An 18099-nucleotide genomic window follows, 5' to 3' on the forward strand; every position below is an offset into this window, starting at 1 on the left:
CAGAATTCGTCACAAAGTAAAGTCGAAATTTCCCCTTTTAAGAAGCTATTTTGCATTAAAAGTTGTAGACTATAGAAATATAGTATTTTTTTTCATCACCTGACACATCAACGAAGATGTAATATGCTGTTAACCTCTGGAAAACAGAAAGGTTGCAAATTCATTTGGAACTATGGAAGCACAGTTTTTAAGTAACTTTACTTGTACTCAAAGGCATGGACTGTTGATGCAGTCGAGAGTTTGAATCCCACCACAGCTTCTCTGGAATTTAAATTCTAATAATTCAATCCAAAATAACAATTTGATATCAATAATGATGATTGTGAACTTATTAGATTGTCACTTGAAAACACATTTGATTATTTAGTCGTATCATTCAATGAAGGAAGTATGTCATCCTCGCATAACTTGGTCTCAATATGGACATATCAATCTGATTTATTACCTTGCAAGGTAATTTTGAATGGACTAATGCTTGCTTCCCAAGTGATATCAACCTGTAAAAAAAAAAGAAGAAAAAGATTAGTGTGAATGTGTTTTTGAACGGTCATGATTTGTAACTTGGGATTCTTGATTTTCTTACAGTTTAAGCATTAAATTATTTAGCTTGTATTCATGCAATTATTTGATGACCAGGAAAGCAAGTTATTTGAAATTATTGAATTTGATATTAAGTCCTGGTAGCTGCAACATGTAAAGACTGAAGATGATTATGCTTATGCCGGGTTTTACATGTCTACATGTACGAGTTTACGCGAGTTGAGGAGCCCGCGGCCGATGGAGCCTGGGTTGGCGAAGCCCACGGCTGGGGCCAGGGTCGGCGCCACAGAGGCATCCAGAGGGGATCCGGTAGCGATAGTGGAAAGGTCGATGCGGCGGTCGATGAGGATGCCGACCGACGGATGAGCACAGATCACATGGAGTGAGGATGCTGCTGCCGAGAGAAGGAACAATGGAAGACCCGGCATGGGGGATCCAGCGTGAGGGAGGGGGAAGAACAATGAACAAATGAGGACCCGGAGGGAGAGGGGGGAGGGGGGAAGAACAAGGGGCCTGGTGTGGATACTCTAACTTTGTCAGTGTCCTTTATGGTGACTTTTTGCATACCATGGGCATGCAAGCAAAGCATTTCACTGTGACTTGTCACATGTGACAATAAAGCATTCATTCATTCATTCTCTTGGTTTATTTTGCATTACTCACCATCTCAATTTGCAATTTAACGATAACGTATATTCCTATCTGTCCAGTTCTGGTGAAGGGCCTTCGACTGGAAACGTTTTGGGATTTTCAGGTTTTTTTTAATTTTGCGCTCCTGACTTGTGCCTTGTATATGTGGAAAGGCTTTAAGTGTCAGGTGGTGAGTTACCTGCCTTAAGATACCCAGTCCTTGACTTGCTATTGTAGCCACTATATTTATGTAGCTGGTTCATCTGGACAGATGTTGATGGCAGAGGACTTTCCCAATGGTAATGCCATTGAATCTCATAATTTCCTATGATGTAGAAGGAAGTTATTCGATCCATTGTCCATGTTGGTTCTCAGAATAACTTCAAAAGTCAAGTTGTTTAATCGTTATGCACCAGGAACAATCAATTAAATGTTACTTGCTGCAGCTTTACAGGTACATTTAATGCAATAACATAACAAATAAATATAAGATAACTAATAATATAAAATATCAATATTAGAAATAAATTAGCAATATTTCTAGGTAACTAGACCATAAAAGTGCAACCTAAGCGAAGTATATAATGGATTGTTGCTGAAACAGGATTGTGTTCAGGGTTGTGCATCAAACAATCCAGTCAATCCCATTCCTCCACTTATTTAGGTTTAGGTTTATTATTGTGCTATGTACCAAGGTACAGTAAAAATCTTTATTTCCATGCGTTCCATTATTTCCCTGTGATCTGTTCTTGCCAATGTGCCCTTCAGCTTCATTGATTTTTGTGCTACCCACATACATCAGTGGCCAATTAACCTGGCAATGAGTATATATTTGGAACTTGGGTAGAAAGCTGAGCATCTGGGAGCTATGAAGTCCCGGAACTCCATGCTCTATTTTTCTGTGCTGCTACGTTGTCATGGGTAATTGGTTAGACTCTTGGTGGAGTTAGTTATTATCTGGCACAGCTTCATTGAGAATTTGAGTGAACAAATCATATCATGTTGCCAAAGGCAGTTGCTCTCACCTCTCCACTCAAATTCAGTTATTTGGACCATGTTTAGACCAAGGCTGTGAAGAACTCTGAAACCAATTGGTTGTGCCATAAACCAAATTGTGTTTGGAGTCTGAAGAAATGTCCCAATCTGAAGCGTCACCTAGCCGTGTTCCCCATAGTTGCTGCCTGACCCACTGAGTTACTCCAGCACTGTCTTTTTTTGGGAAACCAACACACAAGTTCCTTGTTTCTACATAAAGTTTTTGGAATCATACAGCACAGAAAGATATCTTTCACCCCATGTGCATAAGCTGTTCATTAAGCTTTCAACCTAGACATATATATTCCATTTTCCACAGCTATGACAATTTTCCTTTAAAAGCTGTCTTTTTTTCCCGGTTATTAATAAATCTTTATTCATTAATGCACTGCATTCCATTGAAATAGTTGTTTAATCTGGAATGCACCGACCCTAACATTTTCAACAATCTTGAGTATACCAGTGCATGCAGATATTTCAATGCCTGATCTGTTGATAAAAGCTGCAATAATAGATCCTTTTATAGAGCAAAACACCTGTGACATAAATTTCTGTATTTCTTTATTTAATTTATCATGTTGAGATGCCAGAATGCTGTCTACTTGTAGCCATAGTGCTGACAATAATTCAATATCTGTTTATATTTTGGGGTATTTAAAACAAAAATTTTCAATGAATGTATGCAATTATCACATTTTGAAAACTTACTTTCAACATTTTCTAACATCAATCAGTGGTGCTATATTGTAGAAAAATATATTTCCATCCATTTTCTCAAATGTCGATTTTTTTTTTCCTCCTATCCTTATTTATAGATTTATATTGAGTAAAGGCATCTAATTTATCCATTAAAATTTGAATTAGCCCAATTTGCTGTCCACACTTACAAGGAACCAGGGAATGGGATACTTGCAAGTTGTCAGGGACCTGACGTGGGCGACAGAAAGGAAAATAATGTGGGAATTTGCATGAATTCCAAAAGTACCGGTATCACCTCATTACTTTGAAAAATATTTCTCTCCAAGATATCTAAATCAATCAATTTGTGTTTTTTTTCCTCTGCCAATTATATTTTTTTCTGGCCATTTCGCATGTTGAGGATATATTGAACTTCTAGTACATTATGTCATCCAATACTACAGTAACTAAACCTTCAAATACACGATTGGCATTTTGTGAAAACTGCCTTCTAAATAGACCTGTCTTCCTGCTTAAATGTGATATACAGCATTCACAATAAATAAATGTGCATGCACTTTTTTCATTTAGCTATTTTAATAATAAGCATTCGACAAACATAAAGTCCACATACATACTTCATGCCATTAGCAGTTTTATATTAACCAAGATAATGCGTAGTACAAGGCTGCCTTAGGCAGCACTGCCTGTTAAATTCTCAAAATGGTTTTATGAAATCTTGCAACCTTTGAATCTTAGGATACAAAATTTGCTGAAGTATTTGAAGAACATGCCAATAACAACTGGGTTGAAAGAATAACATCTGACATACCACTCAGAACATTACAGGTAATATAATATATATTTATTTTTTGCATTAGTAGATCTCAGTACCTATCATGCTAAAATATTAAAGACAGAAAGCTTAATTTAATAATCAATAATTATCTAATTTTTATTGTGTAGCAATTTTATCTCGTATCACTCCTTAAAATAGCAATATTATACCTTCTCATCTGAAGACCAACTTTTCACTTTTAATGTCCAGATGTTTTCATTTCCCTGTTCCTTGGCACTGCGGTTCATTGCAACCAAGTTGGTCTACTCGTTGTGACCATATGATTAAACAAGACTTCAAAACAAGCCTACCTTTTTTAATGTCTTGGTAGTTGCTTAAAGATTATCTTCTTTAGAGCTTATAGAGATGCAGCATGGGAAATTTCCTTCCGCCCACTGAGTCCACATTGACCATTGATACCTGTTCACACTAGTTCTATGTTATCCCACTTTCTCATCCATTCCCTACACGCTATGGGCAATTTACAGCAGCCAATTAACCTACAAACCCACACTTCCTTGAGGAGAAAAACCGGAGCACCCGGAGCAAACCCATATGATCACATGGAAGACGTGCAAACTCCATATAGACAGCATCAGAGGTCAGAATTTAACTCTGGTCACTGGCGCTGTGAGGCGGCAGTTCTACCAGCTGCGTCACTGCGGCCCTTATCAGGAAGATTTTACAGAATTGTTTGCTTTTCAAGTTTGGAGTAGGTCAATGTATGAATTCTATAAGTTTGCCAGTTAAATGAAAGTACAATAAAAATAAAATTTACATTGTGGTTTTTAATAAACTTCTGAAAAGAGCATGACACATTTCCACAGGCAGCTGAATTTAAAGGGTACCAGGTGAAGGGCTCAGCCACCAGTGATACAATAATCAGGGCTCCTCGAGATGAAATAGGATTTGAAAAAGACTTTGATGCTTTGCATCACATTCGAAGGAGTTTGATAACAGAAGCCAGTTTCGTATCAAATGCTGCTTTGTTTCAGGTAGAATTAAGAGCCATTCATTTTTAAACTATGAAGTTTTCCGTTAGTACGCAACTATTTATATTTTTAAGTGCATAATTTTGAAAAGATTACAGATTTACCGATTGATGCACCAAGTCTCCACGATGAGAGCAATTTTAATGTTGCTAGAGAGGGCATACGCACCTGGTACGAAGACGATCAAGGTATTTTGATTTTCATATTCATCTCTGTAATGTCCAACTATATCCAATAACTATTAAAATATTCCTGCTTTTTACTTCATTTAATACTGTCTGTTTCTTCTCCTAGTACCAGTGGAGCCTATTTTATCATCAGACATCCCTGATCAGTTCAATTCCTCTGGTTCATATTCTGATTTTGAATTGACACCGTGGAACATGCACAAGGTTAAAATTAATCTGAATTATATTGTGAATCTAATAGACATAATTATTTGAAACAGAAACTTCTAAGCAAAAATTGAACAATATTGGAATATGATTTTTCACAAATTAAAGAATCCATTGACAAAATCATATTCCAAATGACATATTGCGAATTATTGTAATTTTATTTGAACCTTTATATTGCAAGGTAAATGAGCTATGAGCTCTTTTTTCTAAAGGAAGTATATTGTCTACTGTTTAGTATTAACATGTGAACACAATAATTAGTATTTTATAGGCTGGATATCAGTGCTTTATTTAGTGTATCGGATTTTTTTGTTGGGGGGAGGGGGACTGTAGAAGTGTGCAATTGGATGTGATTTGAATGAACAAGGAGTAATGTAATGACCTTATACCATCTCTGAACTCAGGAAATTGCTTGTAATGGAGTTGTTAACACTTATACATGTATAGTTTTGTCAATACTTTTAAATTGTTTTAAACACATAACTGCAACTGAAAACAAAAGTTTTTCTCACTATGCAAATTATTCATTGTTTCTCTCAAATATGTTTCTAAATTAATTGTTAATATTCAATTTTACATTATTTATAACTGAAAAGTAAAATCCAAATTGGATTTTGTTTTAAATTACAAGGAAATATCCCCAATGCAACAAGTGCCTTCAGTGGATGCATTTTTGGGCAGTATGCTCAGACATTCCAGGGACAGCAATGTGGGAGAACTTGATTATTCAGTGCCAAACAACCAACTAAGTACTAGTGGCTATCTCTTTGGTGAGTAATTTGTTATCAAACGAGAGAAACATCTATATGCAGGGGAGAAAAAGCTGCAATGGAATAATTTGGAAGATATTTTAATTTTTTTAAATACGTAAAATATCATAGCTTTGCATTGGAATGCTATTGTATGCAAACTAACTTCCATATTTCCTTTGGTGATATTGCACAAAGAAAGTACTTCAAGTGCTTTCTTAAAAACCATCAGAGATATTTAATTTTGGGCTGGGAAATTGGCTATCTGAAAATGGCACTGACGCAAGTCTTCCAGGTGTGCAAGTCTGTGCCAATGCATTCAACTGGAACTGGAGTTGGTTATCGCTGATCTCTGATCAATTCCATTGTTCAACTTTCAGAAAGCATTTGATAAGGTCCCACAGGAGATTAGTGGGCAAAATGAGGGCACATGGTATTGGGGGTATATGATTTAGATGAAGGGATTCAAAGTAACATTAGCAAATTTGCAGATGACACAAAGCTGGGTGGCAGTGTGAACTGTGAGGAGGATGCTATGAGAATGCAGGTTGAATTGGACAGGTTGGGTGAGTGGGCAGATGCAGTTTAATGTGGATAAATGTGAGGTTATCCACTTTGGTAGCAAAAACAGGAAGGCAGATTATTATCTAAATGGTGTCAAGTTGGGAAAAGGGGAAGTACAGCGGGATCTGGGGGTCCTTGTTCATCTGTCAATGAAAGTAAGCATGCAGGTTCAGCAGGCAGTGAAGAAAGCGAATGGCATGTTGGCCTTCAAAACAAGAGGAGTTGAGTATAGGAGCAAAGAGGTCCTTCTGCAATTGTATAGGGCCCTAGTGAGACCACACCTAGAGTATTGTGTGCAGTTTTGGTCCCCTGATTTGAGGAAGGACATTCTTGCTATTGAGGGAGTGCAGCGTAGGTTTACAAGGTTAATTCCCAGGATGGCAGGACTGTCATATGCTGAGAGAATGGAGCAGCTGGGCTTGTATACTCTGGAGTTTAAAAGGATGAGTGGGGATCTTAATGAAACGTATAAGATTATTAAGGGTTTGGACACGCTAGAGGCAGGAAACATGTTCCCGATGTTGGGGGAATCCAGAGCCAGGGGCCACTGTTTAAGAATAAGGGGTAAGCCGTTTAGAACGGAGATGAAGAAACACCTTTTCACACAGGGAGTTGTGAGTCTGTGGAATTCGCTGCCTCAGAGGGCGGTGGAGGCCGGTTCTCTGGATACTTTCAAGAGAGAGCTAGATAGGGCTCATAAAGATAGCGGAGTCAGGGGATATGGGGGAAGGCAGGAACAGGGTACTGATTGGGGATGATCAGCCATGATCACATTAAATGGCGGTGCTGGCTCGAAGGGCCGAATGGCCTACTCCTGCACCTATTGTCTATTGTCAAGTGCAGGCCAGGGCTAACTGATGGGTTGTTTATCCAATGTCAGATAACTATTTGGCGTAACCTTAAAAACTATGATTAGGAATTTTATACAAAAGAATTAAATAGGAAAACAAACAAGCCACCTAATTATTGCATCGTAATTTATCTGACATTATATTTCTTTCTTTGCAACATCTAAGTAACTTGTACTTCTATCTTGGTTTTTTAATCTTGAGCCACACTGAAAATCGAGAGTTGTTTGCTTCATAATATAGGACTTTTTATTGTAATTTTCACACTGATTTAATGTTTATGTGAATAAATGTTGCAAAGTTCCATGAATGATGGGATCAGGACATACCCCGAGAGTAATTTAAATGTGTTAGGTCGAAAAAGGAGTACATGGTGCTATTAGCTTTCAATTAAAAAGGATTTCTGAATTTCTTGATTATAAGCTGATTTCAGCAATAGATAGCCATTAATTCACAATTCTCACAATGGAAGATGAATTATGAGAACCATTAGATTTTGAGTGATTGCGAAGAATTAGAAAGGAGATGGAAAAAAAAAGATTTCACTCTGAGGGTAGCGAAAGCAGAAACCCTAAATAGATTTTAAATGTTCTTAAATGTGTGTATGAAGACATGTGACCTGTAGGCCTACAGACCTACTGTTGCTATGTTGGGTTAGGCTGCAAGGTTTTTATTGAGGCTGCAAAGATACAATGGGCCTGTTGACAATCTATGTCAAAAAGTTTCTGTTTCTGTGCAATACAAGGAATACTCTCTCACACTTCATTAACTGCTGTTTTATCACACGGGAATTGTCAGGTTTCAGTTGGGAATTTTTGACATGGGGAGAGTGAGAAAGCAGATCGGGGAGATTTTATTTGGATGTTATGGTGGAAAGAGGTAGAAGGAGAGGTTTGAGTACTGGCATGTTTATGAATTGTAGGGAGGCAAAGGAAATTGAGATTCAATGCTAGTTTTCACAGAGGTTATGAGAAGGGTTATGGTAGAGTTGATTTTTAAAAATTATTGTCATGCGCTCTTCGATGCAGTGAGAAATTTATTCGGCATCCTATCCAACCAAATCATATTATAAATGAGCACCATAGGTTCTTTCCTGGAACAGCACGGAGACGGTCATCGTGTTTCAGTGCCATGTTGCAGCTTCCAAATCTCTGAAAACTCCATTGTTGGCTCATGGAGATACACAATTCCTCATATCCTCACTTCAAGTCATGGTGTCCTGGCAGCGCTCTATCGATGAAGTAGGTGTTGGACTGGCCCAGCTCAATGTCATCAGCTCCTTCTAACCCCTCTTCATGCTCAATCTACTCTCTCACCCGGCTGTTGTAGAGCCTCCTGTAGCAACCTCTGCCAACACCACGATCTATGACTATGACAGCCACTCGTCCGCTACTGTGTGCTGAGGCTACCTTGCTCCACTTTCCGAGCCGATCACAAACCTTTAATGTATTTTCAGAAGGTGCAGGAGGTGAGTTTGCATATTATTCACAGCTGCCGACTTTCCTCTTCACCTGCCACTGCCACCATATTGAATAATGCCGACTTCTAGTAATGGAAATTGGGTGGTTAATATTTTGATGGAGAAAACAGGATGTGTATCTCATGTATAAAATGTGGAGAATGGATAATAAGACCTGGGAAAGAAACTAGAGTAATTCAAACATGGAATGTAGGCGTGTCTGGGGAAAGGATTGGCTAAGTATGCATGGTGTTTGAGCAACAAAGGGAACTGAATGTATAACTTGGAGACATAGTATACAGGAGTTCCTAGTACATTGCTTGTAATGGTAAGGGAGAAGAGTAAAGTAGAAAGGAATAAATAAAACAGTTATGTAAGAGATCTTTCTGATATAATTTGTATTTTGTGAGTGATGACAAATGTAACTATATTCACAACCTATAACAGCCAGAGTGAGTTCCACCGTAAATTGGAGGAGCAGCACCTCATATTTTGCTTGGGTAGTTTACATCCCAGCGGTATGAACATTGACTTCTCCAATTTCAGGTAGTCTTTGCTTTCTCCCTCCTTCCCCTCCCCTTCCCAGCTCTCCCACAGCCTACTGTCTCCGCCTCTTCCTTTCTTCTTCCTGCCCCTCCACCCCCACATCAGTCTGAAGAAGGGTCTCGACCCGAAATGTCACCTATTCCAGGTTCCTGCTGACTAACTTGTGTCCAACATTCTTATCGTTCACAGATAATGAAAGAACAGATAGTTTTGTGAAGGATGGAGAGTCGAAAATCCAATCAACTTTAAGACTAAGAAGTCCTCTTGTTACTTTACCAGCAACAGACAAATGCATCAACCAGACTCTTCCTTCAAATTTCCCTGCAAACTTTTCAAGTATAATTGAACCGCGCGCTCAGTGCTCCACGATTTACTCAGTGAATAGCCAACAAGGAGATTTATGTGACTCTTCAGAAAAGAGACTCTGGTCTAAATACATGATCAATAGCTATAATATGTCTGAGAACACTGATACTTGCATTACAGAATATCCAAAACCAATGAACCATCATTCTACTTTACAGAATAGGTCTAGCAAATGGATGAAATATCAAAATTCAGCCAATCTGAATGATGATGATCACGGTGAAGAAAATCATATGTTTGAGAAAGGAAGTGAAGAAGTACTTATGATGCAAGAAAATGTAAAAGACCCTCTTTCTGTTCAGCTGATAAAAGACAAACTGGTCAAACATCATGAAAATATATTGTCAATAAATGAAACCTATCCTGCACCAAATATTAGTTCCATGCATAAATGGTACAGTGTACCAAGCAAAACAAATCATGTTCTTAACTGGAAAAATTCTAATGTAAGTGATTAATTTCAATTTATCTGTACCTTTTAAATTATTATTTCGTGTACTGCCTCATCCTGTAATGATCTGTCGCATGAACTTTGTTCTTATTTATATCTTTGTATGAATTTATTGCTGTTTATTTTTCTGACTTACTTTGGCTTATTGTTCTAAATTTCCCAAAAGTTGTGGTCTGTTCAGTGTTACTTTTGTTTTTGAGTGAATCTAACCGATGGTTCTTTTATGATTTGCATCTTATATTTTAAAAGCACATATGGTGTGGGATTTGTGGCCAAGAACTAAGTGGTATACTGTATGGAGAGATTGCTTGGTTTTGTTATATAATTTGCATTAATATATTAAAAAGAAGCAGAAGAGCCAAATTTGGGGAAAAGGGGAACCTCGGGTGTTCAGATAAAAAGTGGGCAAGGCTAAGTTCCATGAACAGAAAGACCACACTAAATGAGAGCATCATCTGAGCTTGGTGTACGTAAAATCTTAAGAGGTAGAAGAAAGAGTAAGCCATTTGAGTCCTTGTATCAGCTCTGCTGTTCCATATTAGCATGGCTGATCCTTTACCTCAGTGCCACTTTCCTACCTAATTCCATATTCCTTGATTCCTTTAATATTTAACAGTCGATGCATTTCAGTCACAAATATTCTGAGCCTCAAGATCTCTTGAGTAGAGAATTTTAAAGATTCACGACAATTTGGGGCAACACATTTATTTTCATCTCTGTCCTTAAATGGGAAACACCTTGACTGTGAACCTGGTTCCATATACCCCAGGCAGGAGAAATATCAACTACAATGCCAAGCCTTTTAAGAACTTCTCTCATTATTAGCTCTAGAGAGAATGGGCAGTCTGTAATCTCTTCTACGACACTCTTCTGTGCTAATTGTAAGTACGGGACCACTATAGTTTTTTTTCCCCCCCCGACAACAGATGGTCGGGCACCTCCTTTAATCCGGAAAGATCACGAGAGCGGACTTGAAATTCCCCCCCACCTACCCCCCTCTTTCCCCCCAGAAGTCACCTAAAAATGTGATGCCTAGGCCAGGTAAGGCGGCTGATCTCTACCTCATTGGGACTTCCACGTCGAATGGCGGGTTGAATTTGCCCCTTCCGACCGGGGCTCTAGCACTCCAGCCTGGCTTCCCAGAGCCAGCTTCCCAGGCCAAATTTGCCGGTCCCTCGGCAGCCTAGGTGGACCGTTCTGGTACCGTTAGACTCCTCTCTGAGGCCGTGACCTGTTGGTCCGGCAAAACGGATAATCCAGAAAGGCTCTGGAACCAAATGTGCCATTAAATCAGTGGTGGACCTGTATCATTTTAACTTTCCTGCGCACCAACTTGTCTGTAGTCGGCCTTCTCCATTCCTACTGCAAGGCCAAATGCAATTTGGAAGAACAACATTCTTATTCCGTTTGGATAGGGCGACACAGCAGCACAATGGTAGAATTGCTGCCTTGCAGCGCCGGAGACCCAGGTTCGATCCTGACTTTGGGTGCTGTCTGTGCAGGGTCTGCACCTTCTCTGGGAGCTGCGGTTTCCTCCCACATTCCAAAGACATACAGATGTTTAGATAAATTGGCTTTTGTAAGTTGTTGCTAGTGGGTAGGGTAGAACTAATGTACAGGTGATTGTTGGTCGTGCAAAATCGATGGACCGAAGAGCCAGTTTCCACACTGTCTCTAAACTAGACTAAAGCTTGCAACCCAATGATAAGAACATTGAATTTATTTTCCCATGTTCTCGCTTTGTAGACACATACACACTTGTCTAGATATCTTTTTTATTTTTTTCCCATGTCCCTCACCGCATCTGGTTCCACCTGTCCATCATCCTTTCTGCCCATCTACCTATATCCCATTACCCCCACATTGCAATATGCTGCCAATCTTTCCTCTTCCAAAGTCTCAATGCAAAACATTGAGTTCAATCATATGCCTCCACAGATGCTGCTTGACTACCTGATTCCTTCCAGCGTGCTGTTTTATTTTGGTTCTAGATTCCAGCATCTGGTGTGTCAGATGCTTGTTTACAAAATAGACAGTCCTGAGTAACTCAGCCAGTCAGGCAGCATTTCTGGAGAACATGGATAGGTGATGTTTCAGGTCGGAAACCTTCTTAAGACTGATTTGGAACAGTTCTGAATTGTGAAGCCAAACGAATGAATGTAATAATGGGTGCAAGGTCAGGTGAGGTACAGCACAGAGAATGAGCGGGAAAAGGGGGGGGGTGATTTGGTAAGTTACCTAAAATTTAAAAATTCAATGTTCATACTGTTGGGTTGGAAGCTGCCCAAGTGGGATATGAGGTGCTGTTCCTCCAGTTTGCATGTGGTCTCACTCTGGCAGTGGAGAAGACACAGGACAGAAATGTCAGTATGGTAATACGAAGGGGAGTTAAAATGGTTATCAGACAGGAAATTAGTGCTCTGCGAAACAGTCGCCGAGTGTATGCTTGATGTAAAACCCCAAATCTGGTCGATGCGGTTCGGGGAGGTGTACGTGAACTTTTGATGTGCTGCCTGACCAGCTGAGTTACCACAGCACTTTGTGTCCTCAAGTTAATATTGCCTTGCTTTGCTCTTCAACTTTGTATTATTCTGTGTTAAGTTTTGTCTCCCTTATGTACACTGTTCCACCAGCCTATTTAATATCCATCCTGATGAACACCCTAGTTCATTTGCCTTCACTCTGAAGAATAAACTTTGACAATTGCTCTGTTTTAGAATAGTTAACTAATTTTTCAGTCGTGCTGCTACAGCCTCTTTTATTCCACTGACTTGAATCTTGATGAGAAATTCTTTGGCAATTTATCAAATGTATTTTGAAATTCACATGCACCACATTGTTTGCATTCCCTTTATTAATCCTCTCAGTTATCTTGACAAAATAGTTTAATTATAATTTGTCTTTAGCAATTCATTGTTGGTTTCCCGAATTAACCTCTATCTTTCTAAGTGACTGCTAATTCTGCACCTGATTATTATTTCTGACAGGTATCTCCCACATTAAATTGACTGAGCAGTTATTGGGTTTATCTTTACACCATTTTTTTGAACAATAGTGTAACATTTGCAGCTTAGATTCTGGAAGATTCAGAGGGGAAATGAAATAAGTAATGAGAGAGGCAAACGGTATGAGAAAAGTCTGGCAATAACCAGAAAAACATCCAAATATCTTCTATAGACAGCAAGACGGGTGGTAGACCAAAGGGAGATCTATTTGTGAAGATGGAGGCTAAGCTGAGGTAATAAAAGAACATGTGCCTGTAGCAAGAAAGAACACTGGAGTCTCAGCAAAGGAAGTGCAAGAAAGATTGGCTGCACTGAAATTGATGCGGTCGGCCAGTGTATATAGGATACATTCTTATTTCTAAATGAAAAGTGTCTGGAAAATGTTGAGGTACAGGTCACAATCTTCCAAATACTTTCAGAGTTTGCTATTAAGCCCGTTTTATTCCATGGCCTTCAGTCTTGTTGACAAGCATATTATGTAGAATCATCAGATAACATTTTCATCTCTATGTTACTCCATTTTTTTGATTATACAAGGAATTCTGGCTTTAATTATCTTATATTGTTCCATTGTTGGGACTATACCTAAATCTTCAGTCTCTTGCATTAAGGCAATCAATCATTTTTTTTTTTTTACCAGCCAATCTTCAATTCCATGTTATTCATGTCAGATCTCTTCTCATTTTTAAACTGGTCCATCCCTATTGACTAATTTAACCACTTAGTGCTCAAGAAACGCTTCCATACCCATTCAATGATCACTATTCCTCATATTTTTACTTGCTTCACCTGGTTCACTTCATTGCCAAAAAACAAATTCGGTAATGCTCCCTTCCTTATTTGGTCAGACATATGCTGGTCAGAGAAGTTCCGCTAAACACACTTAAAATATTCTCCCTCCATGTACCGCAGAGCCACCTTAGACTATCTTATACTCCTCCTTAGTCCAATCTATAACCATGTAAGTGGTGCAAACATTTTCCATCATGCACTTTTTTTCCCTTCTTTTCATGGAAACATTCTAATGTCCATCTCACCTGCAAATTAGTTTGTTTTAGTATTAAACAACAATCATAACAGTGCACAAAGTTGGATTTTTAATGCAGCTGCCACAACAATAACACAACTGATGTATTGGGCTTTTTCTACTGCAAGGATTTATGCTCGTAGTAAAAGCGTTCATATGAATATTAAATTACTGAAGAAATTATTTTCCCATTTTTTTCTATTTCAATTATCATTAAAATCACTAACACAATTGTAATATGAGCACATTAAAAACATTTACTTGACATTTCAGGAAAAAAGATACACAGTGATTTTAATCTGTATGTCTCTTTTTTTTGATGCAGAATACTTCACTGTCAGAGTTGTGTTTCCCCAAAGCTGATGCAGCACAAGGAGCAAAGACTCTTAAGAGACATGTAACCATCCCAACCACATTCCCTAGTACTGCACATTACAAAGAAGCCTTCACAGCAGTAATAACAGGTATATTTTTGTTTGTTTACCAAATAAATCAAAGGATGTGAAACTAGGATGGTAAGGGCATTAGTAAACTAGGATCGTATTGAATAGGAAATCAGTCTTGAAAGACCTATGGCCATCTTTTTCACTTTATTTCTTACAAAAGTTTTTGTCATAGGAGCAGAAGTAGGCAACTCAGCCCATCGAGTCTACTCCGCCATGGCTGATCAATCTTTCTCTCTCCACCCCATTCTCCTGCCTTTTCCCCACAACCCTTGACACTCTTACCAATCAAGTATCCATCAATCTCTGCCTTCAAAATACCTTACAATCCTACATCACATGCAAAACTCCCATTACAGCTACGGAAAACGTATTTATAAATAGGTTGCTCTGTAATCAAGTGCTACCATTTGATTAAAGACGCCATCAAGCTTTACCGTGTATACCAGGGGTGGGGAACCTTTTCATGTTAGAATGCCACATTAAGTTAGCTGTAATCTAATAAGGCTGCATCCAAGAAACTTCAATTAGATATACTTCAAAATGTACATTATTTTGTAAAAATATAACTACTCTGTACTAACTTCAAGAAAATTTAAAAAAAAAAAAATTCTAAAGTTAACTAATCTTTTAATGACTTTGTTGTGTGCTTTTCGTGGGAAAACATTTGAATATTTGGTTGCAACATGGATCAGCTGATCTTCTAGATGGGTATCCGTCATTTGTGACCTTAAGGGTGTCTTGATTTGGGTTAGGTAGGAGAACGTAGATTTGCAGCAATAAGTGAATCTTCCTTTACTCTTTGGTGTTTTAAATACATTCATTTTAAGATTAAAATAAAAATAATAAAAGACGAACAAAAACATTAATTAAAATAAAAGGATTTGTTCTACAAAATTTGGATTCATTCAAAAGGCCGCACTTAATGACCTAGTAGGCCGCAGATTCCCCACCCCTGGTGTATACACTCCATGTCGTTATATATACATAGAGGAATAACATCAGCCCATTAAACATAGGTCTTTTTTAGGCTTACAGAAATCGATGACTCTCATTGGAGAGGGGCTGTGTTTGAAACCTTCTCAATTTGGCTTCTCTCAGAAATTCATTGTCAGTTTACATAATGTACCATTCAACAAGTAACCAGAAACTTATTCTCAGCACAGAGCTGTGTCATTACTCCAGATATTCTCAAACCTAATATTTTGTTGTATACTTCTCAAAATGTATATATAAATTGTTGAATTGATCTTTAATAATTTTTGAATATTTATGAATGTCAGAGATATTGAAAAGTATTAATTGTCCTTGATAGCTTTGACAGATGGCAATGGGGAGGCACTGGCTGAACTAACCATCAAAGTTTTATTTTGATCATTTTCTGATCAGGCCTACTCTGTTCCCTTTGTTTAATGATGTTAAACTTTGCAAGGCCCTAGCATCTTGCATTAGGAAGGCTTTATGGCAGCAAGTTAACATCATGGGGGAAAGTCATAGGACTTTATTTCTTGGAGTGCAGGAGGCTGAGGGGTGATTTGTAGAGGTGTTTGAAATCATGAGAGGAATAGATAGGGTGAATGCACATTACCTTTAACCCAGAGTAGGGGAATCAAGTACCAGGGGACATAGGTTTTAGGTGAGAGGGCCAAGATTTAATAGGAACTTGAAAAGCAACTTTTGCAGTCAGGGTGTTTGGTCTATGGAACAAGTTGCCAGAGGCGGTAGTAGAGGCGGGCACTACAATAGCATTTAAAAGATGTTTGGACAGATCTATGGATAGGAACGGTTTAGAGGAATATTAGACAAACATGGGCAAATGGGGCTTGCTTAGTTGGGACATACAGGCTCTCCATAATGTTTGGGACGAAGACCCATCATTTATTTAGTTGCCTCTGTACTCCACAATTTGAGATTTGTAATAGAAAAAATCACGTGGTTAAGGTGCACATTGTCAGATTTTATTAAAGGCCATTTTTACACATTTTGGTTTCACCATATAGAAATTACAGCTGTGTTTATACATAGTCCCCCCCCCCCCCCCCCCCCCCCCCCCATTTCAATGCACCATAATGTTTGGGACACATGGCTTCACAGGTGTTTGTAATTGCTCAAGTGTGTTTAAATGCCTCCTTAATGCTGGTATAGGAGAGTTCTCAGTCTTTTCTCCAGTCTTTCCATTACCTTTGGAAACTTTTATTGCTGTTTATCAACATGAGGACCAAAGTTGTGCCAATGAAAGTCAAAGAGGTTACCTAAAATTAAAAGAATTAAATGTTCATATCACTGAGTTGTAAGCTACCCAAGCAGAATATAAGGTGCTGTTCCTCTTGTACATCAGCGAGACCAAGTATAGATTCGGCGTCCATTTCGCTGAACAGTTGAGCTTGGTCTGCTTGGGCCTACTGGATCTCCTGGTTGCTTGCCATTTTAACTCCCCTTCCCATTCCAACAATGACCTTTCTGTCCTGGGCCTCCTTCATTGCCAGAGTGAAGCCACATGCAAACTGGAGGAACAGCTCCTCGTATTCGGTTTGAATTCTCCAATTTTAGGTAACCTCTCACTAACCCCGTACCCTTTCTCCTGCACAATCTCCCCCCCCCCCCCCCCCCCCCCCGCCAATTTCCTCCCTCTGGCTTTACAATCTGCAACTCTTCACTCTGACCACACCTCCCTTCTTTTCTTATTTCTGGCCTTTGTTCCAACCATCAGCCTGTCCCTTGTCTATGTCAACCTATAACTCCCTCCAACCTTTTCGTGCCTTCTTCTCCCCCCCTCCCCGCACAATCGGTCTGAACAAGGGTCTTGACTCAAAACGCCACCTATCCATATTCTCCAGGGTTACCCCAGCGCTTTGTGCCCTTTTGTATATTAACCTGCATCTACAGATATTTGTTTCTACATCTTAGATATAGAGGGATATTTTGATGCAGGTATTGTGTATAATTAGAACTTTTGTGCATTGTCAAATTGTCTAAAGAATTTAGATTTTGACCAAGGAAAGGGTGTGAAGTGATTTATTAATATGTATGGCATATACTTTATCTGTTTTTAATTTTCTTGGTTAATCTTTTAACATGCTAAACACCACTGAAATTGCTTGGCTTTGAACATTTTTTTCAGAATATCTCAATGTTTTGCTCTATGAACTGTCTCAGAAACTTCACAAAACGTTGTCAAAAGTTGACATGTCTCGATATTCTTCAGAAAAAGCAAACAATAGTAAAAATGAGCAACATTTTCTCCCACTTTGTCAACATCAACAGCCTGCAAAGCTTGTCATGGTTAAAAAGGAAGGTCCAAATAAGGTAATATTTTCCATGAACTGCTGAGTTTTTCAAGGTTTATGTACAATTAAATTACAGGCTTTAAGCTTTGGCTTGGTGAGAGTGAAAAGTTTTTTTTATATGTAGTTGTTATCTTGTGCATAATCCTGTACCTCACCTGAAAGGTTGATTTCCGTGTGTTTGCTGAGGCGGTGAATGTTAGCAGGTTATTTGACAATGGGGAAATGTGAGAGTTTACCCAAATG

The 18099-nt window shown here is 38.7% G+C and overlaps 1 protein-coding gene across 3 annotated transcripts in view; it reads left to right on the plus strand.

Moving 5' to 3' along the window:
- Positions 1-18099, plus strand: part of zgrf1 (zinc finger GRF-type containing 1) — a 77031-nt gene that overhangs the window by 17091 nt on the left and 41841 nt on the right. For 2 of the 3 annotated variants that reach the window (XM_033018633.1, XM_033018651.1), the window contains 8 exons: positions 3643-3732; positions 4549-4716; positions 4805-4901; positions 5008-5105; positions 5743-5881; positions 9467-10089; positions 14452-14590; positions 17691-17875. In XM_033018633.1, coding sequence (XP_032874524.1) covers positions 3643-3732; positions 4549-4716; positions 4805-4901; positions 5008-5105; positions 5743-5881; positions 9467-10089; positions 14452-14590; positions 17691-17875 — 1539 coding nt within the window. The remainder of the gene's footprint in view (positions 1-3642; positions 3733-4548; positions 4717-4804; positions 4902-5007; positions 5106-5742; positions 5882-9466; positions 10090-14451; positions 14591-17690; positions 17876-18099) is intronic. The other variant, XM_033018643.1, reaches the window with a different exon arrangement.

The sequence above is a fragment of the Amblyraja radiata genome, chromosome 1, assembly GCF_010909765.2.
Source record: "Amblyraja radiata isolate CabotCenter1 chromosome 1, sAmbRad1.1.pri, whole genome shotgun sequence".
In the NCBI taxonomy this organism is placed as follows: Eukaryota; Metazoa; Chordata; class Chondrichthyes; order Rajiformes; family Rajidae; genus Amblyraja; species Amblyraja radiata.